Source organism: Ctenocephalides felis, unplaced genomic scaffold, assembly GCF_003426905.1.
Source record: "Ctenocephalides felis isolate EL2017-DRISC unplaced genomic scaffold, ASM342690v1 CF-g0.4_SCAFFOLD_00845, whole genome shotgun sequence".
NCBI classification, from domain to species: domain Eukaryota; kingdom Metazoa; phylum Arthropoda; class Insecta; order Siphonaptera; family Pulicidae; genus Ctenocephalides; species Ctenocephalides felis.
The window spans coordinates 19,960,923-19,981,041 of record NW_020536999.1 but is presented as its reverse complement, the minus strand read 5'-3'; the positions used below and the strand labels follow the sequence as shown (position 1 = coordinate 19,981,041).

General features: G+C 30.0%; 1 protein-coding gene and 1 pseudogene across 1 annotated transcript; one reads left to right on the top strand and one right to left on the bottom strand.

The window, feature by feature from the left end:
• The first annotated feature begins 4,805 nt into the window (after window positions 1-4,805).
• LOC113380245 lies at window positions 4,806-19,523 on the top strand (annotated as a pseudogene).
• LOC113376627 (zinc finger protein 226-like) lies at window positions 15,355-16,776 on the bottom strand. The gene has a single exon (XM_026616621.1). It carries the CDS (start codon window positions 16,773-16,775, stop codon window positions 15,426-15,428), a length of 1,350 nt encoding a protein of 449 aa, XP_026472406.1. The 5' UTR covers window position 16,776; the 3' UTR covers window positions 15,355-15,425.
• Window positions 19,524-20,119: the final 596 nt, after the last annotated feature.

The window sequence follows — 20,119 nt, the reverse complement described above, 5'->3', positions numbered from 1 at the left end:
ATTTGAATGATTCAAAAAACATTTTATTAGTGATAGCGAAATGAACTCATGAAATTTTTGGAAAGGCAAAAAGTGCAAAAAATGGTATATCAGTTTTTGAGATAACAAGTGCCTGATTTCAATAATTCAAAAAACATTTTACTAGTATTGACGAAAGGAAGAACTGATAACATTTTTGTAAAGGCAGTCCAGCGTCTCCGGAGATCCAATAAAAAAGTGAAAAAAGAGCCATTTGGCGGACAAAAATGAGCATTAGACATTTGTACATTGTATTATCAGATATTTTATTATGATTATATGATTAGTATAAATTTTGTGTAAGGTTCCGTACCAATATTTAGACGACTACGCGCTTTGATATTTAGACTCCAAAACACCAAAATTTTCAAAAAAAAAAAAACAAATTACAAAAAAACATCGAAATATAAAAAATAAAAAAAAATTTTTAAAAGTCAATTTTTTTTAAAAATTACAAAATTTCTCAAAAATCTAATTTTTTCAAAGTTTTGCAACGTTTTTTTTTAATAATTTAGTTTTTGGTACGGGAAGTTTTAGCAATTTGCCTTAAGGCACGATGCCATGCACGCTTATAGTTATTATATTTATTAACATAACTATAATTTCTAATAACATTTTTTTATTTTTCATGGAAAATAAAATTTGTGATCGTGATTTTATCACCTCGAAATGAAAAACGTGTACGCTTTTCCAGTAAGTTGCGTTACCGTGCGGAAACATCGATTTTCCTCATTTGACGCCGGGTAACCTATTCTCTCTCTACTCTATTGCAGAGTGGAGGACTGCGGGCTAATAAAACCCATCGTCAGGAAACCTACTCTGAATATACAATTTCTTGATTTATAGGAAAAAAAATTTATTAACCAATAATAAGAACAATGTTGCAGTAAAATTTTTATTTTTACATATATATGTTAAGGGGGTATTCTAGTGTAGAAATTCAAAAAATCGATTTTTTTTTTATTTCATATTCTCAAAGTTTATTATTCTCAGAACAGACTTTTTCAGTACTGTTGACACGATTTCTCGAGTTTTAATCGACCGATTCACTTAAAATGCTCAGTGAGTCTTGTTTATAGACCTATCTATAGCCCGAACTAGGATTATCCCCAAATTCCAATTTTTACTATTTTTAAAAAATTCGAGAAACTCAAAAAAACAGTAAAAAGAACACTTTTTTTTCTAACAGTCGCCAATTTGTAAAAAAAAATTCTTTTTACTCATCGCTAGTTCGGGCGATTGCGACATCATTATTTTTTGCATTTCCGATGGGTAGGAGGGCTGAAATCATGTCAAGACTGAGGTGCCAATTTTTTGAGACCACTCACTTCATCAAACTGCCAGTTTTTACAATTTTCAACTTTTTTATTTTTTAATTTTTGTTTTGTATTTAATAATATAATAAACAAGTGGTAAAAAATGGATAAAAACATTCATTGATTACGACACTAAAAATGACCTAAAATTCATCGCTTACACTAGAATACCTCCTTAACTTACAAAAGCAAGATTTTATTACAGTTATTGCTAATACCTGGGTCCAATTACTTGATTACCTGTATTATTATTTATAACAACTATTTACCATATAGATTACGCAGTATTTGCATTGTAGTCGATTTTTCCGTATGATAAGTGCCTCTTTAGCATAACACAATGCTAATTGTTTCGAAAGAATTAACACTCACATTTTTTTATTTTTCGCACAATGACACAATTATACATATGACATCATCATGAGTGGATATTATGTAGTCGCTAATTAATATAATATTAGGCTAAAATGTTTTTATTACTTGTGTATCCTGCAAAATTCCACAATAGAAATAATAATAATAATACATTCATATATTACATGTGCCTTATGCAAATAACTTAAACAAAGTTCTATAAAAATAAAAATGAAAGTTTATTTATTGATAATACATTATTGATAAAACTTTCTCTCACGAATATAATTCGTTTGTATTATTTATTCCCGATTATTTATCGCTATTTATATTTTTATAATGCATTAAATTAATTAGCTAATATTTATCGTTATCATGTTATGAAAAAATATTTTTTAATTAGCATTCGTTAATTGTTATTTTAATTTGAGTCTGTAATTTTACGCAATAGGTTGAATTCCAAAATAAGCGATTAATTAGTAATTGATTTTTATATTAATAATAAAATATGAATTTTGTTGTAATAAATATGAATAATGAATGTAATTTTATTCGTTGCCAAAATATCTTGAATTTTTTAAAAGCGTTACATTTTAATCGATATTTTTTTATTAAATCATCGGTATTATTGAATAATTTTGTTCTTTAAACGATCATGTACGTAATAAACTATTTGTCAGGAATGTTGTTTTTTTAATTATTTGGAACACATAGAATTTTTTGAGTATGAAGGTGTTGATCGATTTTTTTTTATAAAACCTTATACTAAATATTTTTTAAAAAAGGTTTAGTATATTAACTTCCTGTAGAGTAAGTTATAGTAATCGCAAAAAAATCGAAAATGAAAATTTTCATATATTTTCACGTTTTTCAAAAGGGTTTTGAAAATTTTGGCATAACCTTAGAAAAAATGGATGTATGTGTGTCTGTGTATGTGTGCGGATACAAATTTCGTCGACGATTTCGGGAACACCGATCAATCGATTTGAATAATTTAAAAAAACATTCGATTCGTATTGATAAGGAGACGTGCTGATTAGTTTTTGGCCAAAGGCAGGTCTAGCCGTTCCGAATATACGGGGCAAAAAGTTCCAAAAAACGGTAAACTCAGTTTCTAAGAGAATAGAGCATCTGATTTTAACAATTCGAAAAACATTTTACTTGTATTGACAAGTTAAAGAAAAACTGATTAAATTTTTGTGGAGCAGGTCCAGCAGCGTTATGGAATTTCAATAAAAATAAGTTAAAAAAAATGTCATTGGCGGTCAAAAATGTTTATTGGACATATGTACACTAAATTATCAGATATTTTATAGAGATTTATTAATGAGTACACTTTTTGTGTAAATTTTTTTGGGATCCGTACAGGAATTCCAGCTATTTGCCTAAGGCACGATGCCATGCACCCCAATAGTTTATTTATATTTCTTTATTTTTAGTATTTTAAGTTCAGTTTTTATAACATAGCGACATATAAAATGTTATCTCAAAATTTAATTCAAGACAAGCGGATTTCTTATCGATCGATATTTCTATATTGATTTATTGCTGATGAAAGTTGTTTTGAAATTACTTATGCAATTATGTTAAAATATTAGACATTATAAAATATATTGGTCATATCTGGAGAAATAGTTTTTAAATATAGTGATTGCATCATTATGCTAAACAAAAAAAATTGTCCTTTTGCGTTTTTATAAAACTTTCTCTTCGGCGCAAAAAATATAGTGCTTTTTTAAGAAAAAGATGAACAAAATTGCAACTGATTATAATTGAGAACATTTCCTTATGATACATAAAAATAACAGCAAAGATAACAATTTCGGTAGAATTTTCTAGAATTAATATTGATTAATAAAATTCAATTTATATTGCATTTTCAATTTTATGATGTGATGTTTATATTGTTTTTTTTATCTTTATTCATTTATAGAATGCTATTAACAAATCTATAAATTTATATAAATTGATTACCACTCCCGCCGGCGCCTTGGGTTCATTAAAGTTTCTTGCCTTTGTGCAAATATTTGAAGATTTACAGATGTTACTTGATTTGAGTATTACATCAATATTAGTTCTTGAATCATTGAATATAAACACATATATTTATGTACTTTTTGTTGGTTTGGATATTTTCAGTCCACGTCTCTCTGAATATATTTTGTCCAATCTTGTCCAATTAAATTCACATTGGAAACTTATAAGGTAAAAGAAAAATCTCATTTTTCTAAAAAAAATTACCTATGTTTTGTTAGTTATTGTATTTTCGTGTGAAAATTATATCCTTAGCTTTAGATTCAAATGTTTTCACAGTAAGATTTGAATAACTTTTATTACATTGCGCCTTTCACGAGCTCAATTTCAAAGACCAATTGTTATTCCATTTATTTTTGGTCATCATTTAGTATACATACAGTTCTTATATATGATCATTGTGCATATTAAGTAGTATGCTCTCACAACACAATACCACTTATTGTCAAATTAATTTGGTGTAAATGGAGTTTATGGGGCACCTACTAGAGTCATTCCAACTGATTTATGGACCGCTTTTTTATTGGATTATTTCTATTGTGAAAAAGATTGACAAGTTTTGTGTCAATAAACACAATTGATTCATCGAATTTGGAAAACCAGATCGAGGTAGAAATGATAGTAAAAGTACTCTTTGGAAAACCAGATTGAGGTAGAAATGGTAGTAAAAGTACTCTTTGGAAAACCAGATCGAGGTAGAAATGGTAGTAAAAGTACTCTTTGGAAAACCAGATCGAGGTAGAAATGGTAGTAAAAGTACTCTTTGGAAAACCAGATCGAGGTAGAAATGGTAGCAAAAGTACTTTTTGGAAAACCAGATCGAGATAGAAATGATAGTAAAAGTACCCTGGAAAACCAGATCGAGGTAGAAATGGTAGTAAAAGTACTCTTTGGAAAACCAGATCGAGGTAGAAATGATAGTAAAAGTACCCTGGAAAACCAGATCGAGGTAGAAATGGTGGTAAAAGTACTCTTTGGAAAACCAGATCGAGGTAGAAATGGTAGTAAAAGTACTTTTTGGAAAACCAGATCGAGGTAAAATGGTAGTAAAAGTACTCTTTGGAAAACCAGATCGAGGTAGAAATGGTAGTAAAAGTACTCTTTGGAAAACCAGATCGAGGTAGAAATGATAGTAAAAGTACTTTTGGAAAACCAGATCGAGGTAGAAATGGTAGTAAAAGTACTCTTTGGAAAATCAGATCGGGTAGAAATGATAGTAAAAGTACTCTTTGGAAACCAGATCAAGGTAGAAATGGTAGAAAAGAAACTCTTTGGAAAACCAGATCGAGGTAGAAATGGTAGTAAAAGTACTCTTTGGAAAACCAGATCGAGGTAGAAATGATAGTAAAAGTACTCTTTGGAAAACCAGATCGAGGTAGAAATGGTAGTAAAAGTACTCTTTGGAAAACCAGATCGAGGTAGAAATGGTAGTAAAAGTACTCTTTGGAAAACCAGATCGAGGTAAAATGGTAGTAAAGTACTCTTTGGAAAACCAGATCGAGGTAGAAATTGTAGTAAAGTACTCTTTGGAAACCAGATCGAGGTAGAAATGGTAGTAAAAGTAATCTTTGGAAAAACCAGATCGAGGTAGAAATGGTAGTAAAAGTACTCTTTGGAAAACCAGATCGAGGTAGAAATGGTAGTAAAAAATACTCTTTGGAAAACCAGATCGAGGTAGAAATTGTAGTAAAAGTACTCTTTGGAAAATCAGATCGAGTTAGAAATGATAGTAAAAGAACTCTTTGGAAAACCAGATCGAGGTACAAATGTTAGATAATGTACTCTGACGAACACTAACAAGAAAACCACGTCTAAAATTTATTGTGGTAATAGGATCAGTAGAAACAAAACACTAAAAGTGTGTGTTTTTTTTTTAATTTTATAATGAAACCACTTGTTATAGGCGTGAAAAATTCTGAGGAATTTGTTTTGACCACCAACTCCATTGTACCTACTTCTTTTCATTAAAATCTTAGAGGAGTTAACCTGATGTTCTCTTTGTAATGTTCCAATTTTCAGTAAAATCTTGATCCAAATTTCACTAATACTTATAATCTTTGTTGCTAAAGCCAATACTGAATCCATCGACCACACATTGTAAAAATATCGCACGTTTTATGATCGATTATAAAATATTACATATATCGTTTAAATTTGATTTATAACACAGAAGCCATCAATGGCCCGCCAATGTCGAATTCCTACTGATATATTATCCTGAGTTACTATTAAAAATATATTTATCATTACCTATCGTATAGGAATGTCGATTTATATTTAGAGAGAAACTATATACTGACCTTTATTCTTGAGGCCAACTCAATTTGATTTCCTATTTGCATACTTAGCCAATAAAACTCAACTGCCGTATAGCTCATATAATTGAACAGACGGTCGTTTAGGCTGGGGATACAAACTTAGACTTCTCTAATAAACCCTTAATGGAAACAAGAAATAAATTATATTCTATGAAAGAAATGCATTTTTACTAACAATAAGAAAAATCTACAATATTCAACAAGCTTGTAATTAACATAATAATCTTCAAATTCAAATCAAAAAAAACTAGTGGTGAGTGCTTTAAGGCAAATTGGTCGAAAACTGCTATTTTTGCATATTTAGCTCGGTATCTCCAAAATGGCTGGACCTGTCTTTGCCGAGAATTAATCACCACTTCTCCCCGTCATTACGAATTAAATTTTTTTTTGATCATTCAAATCGGATGCTCCGTTCTCTCAAAAACTCGATTTCTATTTTCTGCACTCTTTGCTCCATATCTCCGAAACGGTTGGACCTATCTTTGCCTAAAACTAATAAGCATATCTCCCTATCACTAGGAATCGAATGTTTTTTTGAACTATTCAAATCGGTTGCTCCGTGCGCCCAAAAACGTGGACGAAAAATGGTATCCGTACGTGCATACAAACACACGTTTGTTTGTTATGTTGATTTTTGGACGATTACAATAACTTACCCTGCAGGAAGTTAAAATAAGTAGCATGTTTGGAAAAGTTGTGCAGATTAAATAATCCTCATTAGCATTTTAACAAGGTCCTACAGCAACTCGTTATACTTAAAAACCACACAACATACTAGGTTTCAGCATCTTCAGAACCATGAAGCTTATTGGAATCTTGGTTGAAATTGCCATTATTTTGAATTATGGTTCTATCAATACTATTGCCAGTTTAGAAATTTTATACTTATTTCTATGTCTTGCTATGTATTATCGCGTTTTTTTTATTATTTATATTACATAAATATTTAAATTTTCATCATAAATACATTTTATATGTTTACCCAGCCTTATCTAATAAATAAATAGGTCAGCATGCTGTGCTATAGTTTGTTTTGAAAAGGCCTGACGTGAAATTATTAACTTCCCGTAGGGCAAGTTATAGTAATCGCAAAAAAATCGAAAATGAAAATTTTTATATATCTTTACGTTTCAAAGGTTTCTGAACATTTTGGCATACCTTAGAAAAATGGATGTATGTGTGTGTGTGTGTGTGTGTGTGTGTGTGTATGTATGTATGTATGTATGTGCGTGTGTGTATGTATGTGCGGATACAAATTTTCGTCGACGATTTCGGGAACACGGATCAACCGATTTGAATAATTAAAAAACATTCGATTGTAATTGATAAGGAGACGTGCTGATTAGTTTTTGGCAAAGGCAGTCTAGCCGTTCCGAAGATACGGGGCAAAAAGTGCCGAAAACGGTAACTCAGTTTTTAAGAGAACGGAGCGTCCGATTTGAATAATTCAAGAAGCATTTCACTTGTATTGATAAGATGAAGAATCGATAAAATTTTCATGAAGGTAGGTCTAGCGGTTTCGGAGATATGGAGGAAAAAGTAAAAAAATGAGCCATTTGGCGGTCAAAAATGATCATTAGACATATGCACATCAAATTATCAGATATTTTATAGAGATTTTAACAATAAGTATACATTTTGTTAACATTTCTATGGGTTCCGTACCAATGCTTATGCGTTAGACAGCGACGCGGCGCTTACGCGCTTTATATTTTGTCCCTATGCAGTTAAAGCAGTACGATTGCTTTGAAAAAAAGTTCAGATCTTCTACAATATGTCAAAATAAAGAAAAAAAAAATTTTTTCAAAAAAAAAAAAAATTAAAAAAAAATGTTTTTTAAAAAAAATTTTTTTTTTCAAAAAAAAGTTATTTTTTGTCCAATTTATAGTTTCTCAAAAATCTTATTCTTTCAAAGTATTTTTTTTTCAAAAATGTTAATTGTTTTTAAAAAAAATAATAATTTTTGGTACGGGAAGTTCCAGCAATTTGCCTTAAGGCACGATGCCATAATTGCCTTAAGACAGAGTTCCACTTACAGCTAGTTTACAATGTGATAATGAATTATTCTTCATTGTTAACAGGAATTTTATTTTCTTATAGACTTGCTATAATAAATATTCATTTGTGAAAGTGTTAGCTAAATTTAGTTGAGCTCCATTACTTCAACGATGTTGTCATTCTTGCATATCTAGGTTTAACATTAGCATTATTTTGTTACAATTTTTATGTAATAGAAGAATGATAGTAATTACTAGAATAATAGTAACATTTTGAATATATCTATTATAAATCATCGAACGATATCTGTGTCGTATTAAAACACAGATAACATTGTACTGTTTTTTTATTTTATCATATTTTTTCAAATTTATAAATAACAGTTGTATGATCTTATTCAATGCTTGATTGCATCTCCAAAGTATTTTGTCTCGGCGGCCTTTCTAAATAGAGTTCAGCATGTCTGACTCATAACTGTTGATGTAATTATTTCAATTTCTTTTCTAATACATGTTATAAGATATTACGTTGTACTTGAAATACTATCATCAAATTACTTTAAACTAAATGGTAAATTATGGATATCTATAAGCTACATATTTATAAACATTTATATTGTTTATACAATTCCATTTATTCATTTTCCAATTAACACCCAATAGCGTTAGAATAACAGTCATCCTACTTATAAAATTGTTCCTGATATCTAGTATACATTTATAATATATTTTTATTTATTTTTTGCAGGGAAGACATACTGTCAATCTTGTCGCAAAAAATGTTCAGGTGAAGTTTTACGAGTCTCCGACAAATACTTTCATACTCAATGCTTCCAGTGCGTGCAGTGCAATAAAAGTCTCGCCCAAGGGGGCTTCTTTCACAAAGACGATAAATATTATTGTACAGGAGACTATCAAAAATTATTTGGTAATTAAATTTTCTGTATCATTTAATTCGGAATCGAGAGAATAATAATTGATAATATGAAATATTTGTTTCAGGTACAAAATGCGCAGTATGCCAGCAATATGTTGAAGGCGAAGTTGTATCAGCTCTAGGAAATACTTACCATCAAAAATGTTTCACATGTGCTAGTTGTCGGTAAGAGAAATTAAATACTAATTCCAAATTCCAAATATCTTGTCCATTTCGACAAACTACCGAACAACGCAACTCAAATTTAATATACCAATCATTCATATAATTTAATTTCATTACTGTTTAAAATATTTTAGTCAAGCTGTGCCGTCCGGAGAAAAAGTAACATACACCGGAAAAGAAGTCCTCTGCCAGAAATGTGTTCAAATTCCAGTCAGACAAGTCAACAGTCCACAGAAAAGTCCCACTAGTCCATCCAGCCCAAACCCCAATGGTACTTATACAACATCTTAATGTTCTAATGAATTTAAATTCTATGAATTCCGTTTATGCCTATTAAATTTTTCTTATTATTTTATTTTTTAGATTGTGCCGGCTGTAACCAAGAATTGAGAGAAGGCCAAGCTCTGGTAGCCTTAGACAGGCAATGGCACGTGTGGTGCTTTAAGTGCCAGTCCTGTCAAACCGTTCTACATGGAGAATATATGGGCCGTGATGGACAACCTTATTGTGAGAAAGGACTATCAAAAGTTATTTGGAGTAAAATGTGCATATTGCAATCGTTTCATTTCTGGCAAAGTATTACAGGTACACGTTTTGAAGTTTTTGAAATTGAATAATTTTATCTCAATTTTAATATATTTAAGATATTTATTTAAAAACTATTCGCAGGCAGGGGAAAACCATCATTTCCATCCAACATGTGCCAGATGTACAAAGTGCGGTGATCCATTTGGAGATGGAGAGGAAATGTATTTGCAGGTATATCAATTAATACACAGTTGATTTTATATAAAGTTCAAAAATTGTTTATGAAATACTTAATTAACTTCAGGGTGGTGCAATATGGCACCCGCGCTGTGGCCCTGGACCTTCAGAGGGAGGAGCAGTTTTAAATGGTCCAACTTCAGATGGTAACATAACTCATCAGTCCAATGGGCACTGTACGGACACTGAAAGCAGAGCAGAATTTGATCGCATGAGCAGTTCGGTTAGTGAAATGCAGGTATTTCTTGTTGCAAGTGCAACCTTGTGCATTTAGATGTTTTATTAGCATGCAGGGAATGATTTTATTCGCATTGTTAAGCTTATGAGTTTTTTTTCCATAATTAATATATCAAACAATTTGGCATTTACTTTCATCCTTATAGATCATCTGACCTTAATATAACATGAGTGTAAAGATATATACGAACATTAAATTCAGTTCAAAACTAATATAGTTAAAACAAATACAAATTATGAATAATTTGATAATCAAATTTGGAGAGCAAAATGTTTGTATGAAAGCTTTTTTTCAATCTTCTACTCTTCGGCAAGCTGAAAATATTAATAAAAATAATAAAAGTTTGTGTTTTGTATATTATATATTCAGTAAATGTACAATATACAAAATATAATTCTCAATATTTAAACATACAAATATATTTTTTATTAAATGAAAGTTATAAAGATTACAATAATTAATTTGCTTGAAATAGAGTATTTAGAAGTAATACTAAGAGTTTTACATTATAATTATAAAGCAATAAACATTTAAAGATATGAGCAGAGGCATCAACAAGTAGGTAAACATATTCATAAAAGCATCATTGTGCAATTATTCATCTTCCTCAAGCTCTTCAAAGAAGTCTCCAAAACTTTGGAGAATTGATGCAACACGTTGCACTAATTCATCAGCCTCTGAAATAAGTGCTGATGCTATATTTGTGGAATCATACTCAAATTCAGGACTATGATATGGCAAAATATCCTCTTCTGTGTTTTCTAAGGAGCAATCGCTTTCTTCACTTTCTCTATCATTATTTTCTTCATTTTCGTTGCTATTATTCTCTACATTTTCGCTGTTATCAATTGTGTCCTGTCGAACTAACGATAATGTTCTGGTCTGCTCTGTAATATTATCCAATTCGCCGCCTTCCACGGTAGCGTCTTGTTCTAATTTTGCGGACATTTTAGATTTGCACAAATTATAGGTTATAATTTATTAGAGAGATAATTCTTTTCTAAATTATTCGCAATTATTTTTATATTTATGACAAATAACGTCAGAATTTAAGTCTCTAGAGCACACAATGTACGTTCCACACGGTAGATATAATACTCGGGGTGCCAACTTAAAACGAAAAAATTCTTATACGCGATACTCGATATCATTGCTATTGATAAAGGTGCGTCCTCACGTAATGAACGAGCATAAACGAACATGACGAACAAGATAATACAACAAGATTAACAAACACGAACACGAACGAAGGCGAATCATTCCAAACGAACTTGAACATACGCTTCAAAGCAGTGAGGGCTTGAACATTCTTTGTTCAAGAATGTTCCGTGAAACGTTTATTATTTACAGTGGCGGAAAAGGGAAAAATTATTTAAAGTGATCAAATTTACAAAATTTGTCAATAACAGCAATATCTTTTATAATATAAGCACAAGATAAACTAATGCAGGACTTCACATATTAACATCAAAAAAGAAAATTTTTTGTCTACGAGTTTAAACATGAACAATTTTCTTTGCTCGTTATGTTCGTTTATGTTTGTTCGTGTTCGTTGTAACGTCTTCACTATGCTCGTTGGCGTTCGTTCTGGTACGTACGTTCCTGCTTGTTCATGTTCGTTAGTTAGGTGAGGGCGCAGAAGTACAAATACAAAATACAAATAGTAATTTTCAATATTTAATCATCAAAGAAATAAATAATTGCATTTCAATATGAAAACTTATTTTTATCATACATCAATTAATTTATTAGCGTTGCGACAATCAGCAATAACATCTAAAATTTACATTACATATTATGTATGTAGATTGAGAAACAAACAACTAAGCATGGTACTAAGCAATGAATATGAATATATTCCCTAGGACTAAGGAATAAAACGTTTTATTATTATAATGCCTTAGTTTTTATTTATTAGAAAGAAATTATTATTAGAAAACTTCACTGTTTTAAAAATACAAGTTAACTTTGAGCATTTACTGAAACAATGTTCTATTGAGTATAATCAAATATGTAAGTATTTTTCATTTAATTTAAAAACAACGATTTCTGTTAGTGTTTATTTGTTTTTAATATTATTTTAGTTGGTATTAGTTTATGGCTTTTTTATGTTTTTTATATTTTTATTTTTTGATTTTGAGTTGGTTTGTTTTTTATTTTATTTTTCAGTATTCTTGTCGATCACGTACTTCTAGCCTTAACGGATCATTATACAGTCCTTACAGCAGTCTTAATCGTAAGGTAGGCTATACAGCTTTAATTTTATATTTATTACTTATTTCATTGATTTTGCTGCATTAGATTAGCATGAGCATCATTGTAATGTGATGATTGTCGTATATTTTATAATAATGCTATTCATCTGATTATAATCAGTTACATTGGAATCGCAAAGGATTTAGCAATATGTATATATTGATAATTTTAATCGAATTCTATTGTTTTTAAATATGTACTAATTTTGTAATTATTTTTAACAATAGCACTTCGGTTATCCCAGGACCACTTCACCTGGTCTGATATTACGAGAGTATAGTGGAAGTAGAGCCGGTGCTTATCCTGACGATATATCTAGGATTTACACTTATAGCTATTTGACCGAGGAACCCTCTCATGGATACCTTAAACGACCTATTGAACCTTACGATAAACCACCGACGTCGCCTCATTTTCATAGACCCTCATGTAAGCAGGCTTCTTAAAACGTACAGATTCGCTATTTAGCTCAAAGTCAATTAAAAAGTGAGAAATTATTCAAAAATGTGTTGTATAAACTATTATTGCATATTACAGCGGCTCATTCTTTAAGAGGAAGTCAAGGTAGAGGATACTCTAGGCATTCAAGTAAATCAGGAATGAAGGTAATTCCGAAATTTAATACACCAAAACTGACAAAATTTAACTATATATTATTATAAGGTTATGCTAGACAACATGCGTTCCGAAACACCTAGACCAAAAAGTCCTGGCATGAACAATGAAGAACCTATAGAATTAGCGCATTATCCAGCTGCCAAAAAACCACCTCCAGGAGAAAAACCGAAAATAGAGCGAGATGATTTTCCAGCCCCTCCGTATCCTTACACAGATCCTGGTAAATACTTGATTTCTGCTGAAATACAAAATTATTAAGTTTGTGATTTTGATTTAAAAAATATTATAGAACGCAGAAGAAGGTGGTCTGATACATATAAAGGTGTTCCTGTCTCTGATGATGAAGATCAAGACGAAACTGATGCCTCTGTTAAGGAAACAAGTAAAAAATCTGGTAAAGTCCCTTTTTGTATTGCTGACTTGTCTACTAAGTTTAAAAAATCTTTTTGGAGCATATTCTTATTTAATCGAATTTATATTTTTCAGAGATAAAACAATTGAATAGTAGTGTACCAATAGCTGATGAACAATTAAAGAAAGAGGAAGAAGAATTAAGTAAAATAGCAACTGGTATTGGAAAAGTGTTCTTAAAAAATGTTCAAGAACGTGAGAAATTACGACAATACAAATTGGCCCATATGGATCCTAGAAATGCTAGCAGGTAATATAACCAGAAGTAGTAATATTAATTATGGTTTATTGCACTATTTAATTAAGTACTAAAAATAGTTTTAATTTAATATTTTATTTATTATTTACAGAACACCATCTGCCAATCGTGAACCTGCATATAGATTACGTTATGATTGTCCTATTGGAGCTAGCCCTTCAAGAAATTTGGATCATCCTAGACCTTTTGATGATGATGAAGTATTCGATAGATCAGTTAGCTATCGAGGATCTATGGGCAGATCTATTCACACTATACCGAATTATAATGGTAAGTCAGCTTACTTATATATATATATATATATATATATATATATATATATATATATATATTTGATATAAGCATATAACATTTTTAGAAAGATTGAAAAAATGATAGAAAAATTTATCTAAATGACTTTTTACATATTGCAAAAATTAACCAAAATAGTATTTGATATGACAATCTCCATTTTTTTTTAGAAAAAACTTAATATTTATTATAATTTAGAATATTTATTATTACTTTAAGCCTTTGCATTCCATTGTTGCCTCGTTTGCAAAGAGTTAAAACAACTGAAAAATAACTCTTTGAATTTGATAAATTCATTGACTAAAAATTTAGAGATTTTTAATGATAATTCCAAGCATTGAAAATATTCGCTATATTGGACCATATGCAAAGTTATATGTTTATCGAACTTAATTTTGTTATTTGAAGTTATTTATATTGTTTTTTTTTTTTTTTTTTTTCTTCTGACAACTTAATTTTAGTTTAAATATCTAAGCTTTTGTCAAGTTTATAATTTTATGATTTTTTAATTTTATTTTCGTTTTTTATGTTTTGGTCAATATAGTAATATCTTCCCTGCATTCAGCGCCCAAACCAGGCTATGGCTTAAAGTCATCAACCCTACCAACTGGCAGAAATGGATATTATTCTGTAAGTTAAAAAAAAAACTAATCAATATCATCTTGGAATCACTCTAAATCTTCTTTTAACATATACAAATGGTCTACACTAAAAATTTAAGGATACATTACGCCTAAATCTATTTGGATGCTTACTGGGTTTACTAAATTTTATGTAGCTCATGCTCTAAATTATTCCCATTGTATATCCTGAAAAACTTAACTCTCTTGATAACATATTCTCGACATAAAATAATCACATTAATGTGTTTTGTTTTACATAATAATCTGTTAACTATGACGGTGAACGATCATTAATAATAATTTCGGATGATTGCTAATGTGCACTAATTGATAAGCAGGAATAAATTTTCAGAATTATTTATTAATCTCTTAGAAATCTTATATTATTAACGATAATACCTGTTAATATAATTACCAATGTTTAATAATACTTTCAAATATCTCGTTAATTTCATGTGGTGGCAATTAATTTACATATTTCGGACTTTAACATATAAATTATTTTCAATGAAAAATCTTAAGATGAATTAGTTTTAATTTTATTATTTATATATATTTATAAAATTTGTTATAAACTATAAACATTTCTTTCATGCATGACTTTTAAATAAATATTCAATGTTTAAAATAGAATTACATTGTTCCCACTTTGCGGACTGAAGTGTCAATTACAAGTTTTTTTTCTTGGAAAGTGCAAAATGAGCAAGGGTTAAATTTTATTTTACATTTTAAACATTATGATTTTGATGTGACCATTAGTTATTCATATAAGTGCTATATATAATACTTTATTTATTATATTTGGAGACAAATTCAAACATATTTCTATGAAATGCTTGTGATTTGTATTTGTAGTTCTCTATGTGTTTTCATATGTCCTCTTAAGACATGTGCTTGAGTAAAAGCTCGCTCACAAATTTCACATTTATGTCTTCGTTCACCTGTATGAGTTACCATGTGTTGTTTCAAATTATAGGGCTTGGAAAAACGTTTTTCACATAAAGTGCAGGGAAAATTTCTTTCCCCTGTGTGTTTAACCATGTGTCCTTTGAGATCACTGGAAGATTTAAATGCCATTGTACATTCAGTGCATGCATAAGGCTTCTCACCAGTATGTTGTCGCCTGTGTATTTTAAGAGTACTTGATTGTTTAAACGATTTTAAACATATTTCGCAAACATATGGGCGTGCTGTTGAATGATGTGTTTTAATATGACTGTTTAAACTGTTCCAAGTGATAAATTTAATACCACATTGTTCACATGTATATCTTCTTTCTCCTGTATGGTTTCTCATATGAACATGTAAAGAAGATTGTGATTTATATTGCTTATTACATACATTGCATTGATAAGGCCGTAATTCAGAATGACTTGCAGAGTGAGCTTGCAAGCCGCCTATGCTTCCACAGAAATATCCACAAACTGGGCATAGGTATTTGTTGTGATATTTTGCATGCTTTGAATATTCTGCTTTGTTAGGAAATATCATATTGCATTTTTTACACCGTCGACATCCTGATTTCATTGCCATTGGCTCTTCTGAATTAGTTCCATCATTTGATGTAACTCGCAACTCATTTGTTACTGACTCACAATTGTCTGTATCTCCGGACACTTTATCTTCTAATTCTTTTTTTATAATCTGTTTATGTGAAACAGAGTTTTTATCCACCAGTTTTTTACATCTTCGATCCCTGTTACTTCTTTTGACACTGGCTACACCTGAGTTATCATTTGTTTCTAAATCTAAATTGCTATTACACTTCTTTAAGGCTAAGTCATTTTTTTCATTTAATAAATTAATTTGAGAATTCCAGATTTCTAGAGATTCTCTACATTTTTTCCAAAATTCATAAGCTGATAACAGATCAGCAAGGCACTTATTACAGATATGCTTAGGGTACCGATCATTCCAAGATATTTCAAGGGATGTACAAGATTTAAACATAAATGAATAATCTTCTGGATAAACTTCTGATATATCATCTTGAATAATTAATCGTTGCAAATCATCGTTCTGAGCCAAACATGCACGGCATGTGTTTACGCCATTACCATATTCCGAATAATTCGTAGAGCAAATGTTCTTACTTTCAAATTTTAAGTCGTTACTACTACCTGGAGCATCGGATAAAACTAAATCATCGTAAAAAACATTTTCAGTGAAGATCATTGTTGTGACATCAGCTGTCATTTTGAGACGATTTTTTGATCTGCCATCTTGTGCTTAGTGTTGCAAGAACGTTCTAAAATTTCTCATGTATTGCCATATTCCATTCTTTCATTCATTTTTTTATTCATTAATTGACTTTGATTAATTCATTTCGAATGAATATTCATGTTTTTTTTATCTCAGACAATATATAAAAATGTTTCTTCATACACAATACAACATTTGAATTAAACATTAATAATTTTTATGAATTTAAGCAAGCATTTGAAAATTACGCAATTTTAAAGTTCTTCACTACAAACAAAAAATTAAAACATTCTGAGTCGAAATAATAAAGCTTATTTGTTCTTAAAATGTTTTACTTTTATTTTTAATAAACATTCATAATACTTCTAATCATTAAATATGATTATAATACAATTTTCAATTTTTACATCAGATTGAAAAATTTAACTGTTTATTTTCAAAATTTAAAATAAAACTACTTTATATTCATTCCAAAATATAGCGCAGATCTAGATTTTTTATATACACTGTGTAGATTCATAATTCACAATCAGGTCAACAAATAACACAACACAAAGATTCTAATATTGCTATATGCTGCATCTTTTTTGCTGTTGATGTACATTGGTTTTTCGAAATAGCAACCATTGTTGAAAGTTGGTAGAATCTCACACTCATCTAACATTGTAATTTTTCTATGTAGGATGTGCTACTGGTATTTGATGATCTTGGTGCGTTTTCATATGGCTTCGCAAAACATGTGCCTGTGTAAATGCTTTTCCACATAATTCACACTTATGTTTACGTTCTCCAGTATGGGTAACCATATGCACCTTTACTGCATAAGGCTTTCTGAATCTTTTCTCACACAAAGGACATGGGTATTTTCTCTCACCTGTATGTTTTGTCATATGTGCTCTCAAAGAACCAGGGCTGGCAAATGCCCAAGTACATTCAGTACATGCATAGGGCTTTTCTCCTGTGTGCTGTCTTTTATGAACAATTAAGGATCCTGAATATTTAAAAGCTGTTGAACAAATGTCACATACAAATGGTCTTGCATCTGAATGGTGTGTTTTTATATGGCTGCTTAAACTATTCCATGTGATAAATTTAGCATCACACTGTTTGCAGTGGTACTTTCTTTCTCCAGTATGATTACGTATATGAACTTTTAAAGCAGAGTATGATTTATATTTTTTGTCACATTGATCACATGTATAAGGTCTTACTTCTGAATGACTGGCCATGTGTGCTTGGAACCCTGTGCTGCCAACTACAACTCGTCCACATTCTGGACATAAGAAATTACTTCGAGATTTTGATTGCTTTACAGATAGCCTATATTTTGTACCACCTTCAGTAAATTTTATACGCAAGTTACTAGCTTTTTTAACTGTTACTGTGTGTGTACGTTTAGGTTTTTGATCTTGATTTTGCTGAGATTTATGTGTTTTGTTCTTTTTAAGTTTAGTTACTCGGTTCTCTTTTGCGGGTGGACTTTGTTTCACTTTCTGTTTCATTTTTGTTACGAGTTGAGCTATAGGAGTACTAGAAGAAGTACTTTCATTGTCTGATAATGCACACGGACTACCAATATCTGAGTAACTTTGTTCCTTATCATTTGAAAACCTATCAACTGTTTTTGAATCATCAATTAATTCTGAAACTTTCGTATTTTTAGATTGCTCTAAATGTTGTCTTTTCAATTCTAGTTCATCAAGTTCTTTCAGTTGTAATTTTAATTGTTCAATATACTTTTGCTTACTTAAAATATCTCTGTCAGTATTATGTTCAACTTTTATATTGTTCACTTTTACATTATATTTTCTCAAAAATTCGTCATTCTTTTTAGGACTTCTTATTTTATTCAGTGTTTCAACAGATCGCCTACATTTTTTCCAAAATTCATAAGCTTTGGATAATTCTTCAATGCAATTTGCACAAATTTGTTTAGGGTACTGATCATTAGAAGTTACTTGAAGGGATGTACATGAGATAAACATAGTTAAAATATTATTTTCAACGTTAACAGAACGTGCATCACTAGGTGAAAATAATTGTTGGAAATTGTTGCCCTGTACTAAGCAAGCTCTACATGTATTTTCTCCACAATGTTGTTTTGCATAATTCCCATCGCATTCGATATCACTTTCTAAAGGATTTGCGCATTCCTGTTGTGTCGTTAATTCAACGGACACCGTACTGGTTCAACAAGGATATCATTGTAAAATTCTTTTTCGAAAAAACATCATTTTTGTATCTGTCATTTAGTTTGGTTTTTATTATGATCCACCATCTTGATTTATAAAAGTGTTGTCTGATTAGATGTTTTCATGCTTTAGTATTACCAGATATTTTTTTATTTCTGAAACACTGCATACTAAAGACTGGGAATAATTTTATTATGAATATTCCTAGACAATATTAGAATATAATATATTCATATATTGTTAATATATTTATTATTATATCATGACAATTATTACTGCATATATTTTATAACTATGAAAATAACGTATTTATTTATGTCCTGTTAATGATGATATCAGAAGAGTTAAGTTTTTACCATAATCCCTTTAATTTCTAACAAATATCATATCTTTTAACACAATTCATTCACGACACCACAATAGTGGTTAGCGCTTTACGTCAAGTACCTAAACCAGGCTATGTTTGGCGCCACGCTCTCACACGTTCAGCTCTGCTGGGGAAGTGGCAGCACTGCTGGTATACCAGTAAGGATACGAATTATTTTAAACTAAATTCATATAAGAGGAGAATGCTCATTTTTATGGTTATTAGGCTCGTTTGAATATTGTTGTATCTCAATTTAATATATATTCATCATCTTACATATTCAGATAAATGTATTATATTTTAAATATTGAGATCATGTCATATGAGTCAAAATGGTGGAGTTGTCTAGTTCTTGCGCAATTTCAACCAGAAATTAAGGCTTATTATTATATGAAATAATACAAATACAAAATTTTAATTTTTACCATTTGTAAATTTCAAATCATGAAAAATCATTCATTTAATCATTCATTTAATCATTGATTCATCAACAGAATCATCTATTCATATGAGTTGATTGAGATAACAAATTTGAAACGTTACCTAAAATGGGTATCTCCTTTTCGTGATTCAATTGAAATAAAATTTAGTCTTTTATTCGTTGCAATTTAAATAATTACGAATTACTATTTTGTAGCTTTGCTATGTAAAGTACTTGAATGATATGTATTTGCTTTATGTATAATATTTAAATGTAGATATTTTTTAAATGGTTTTCCTATAAATGCAGAATTATCAATATTTTGCATTGAATTTTT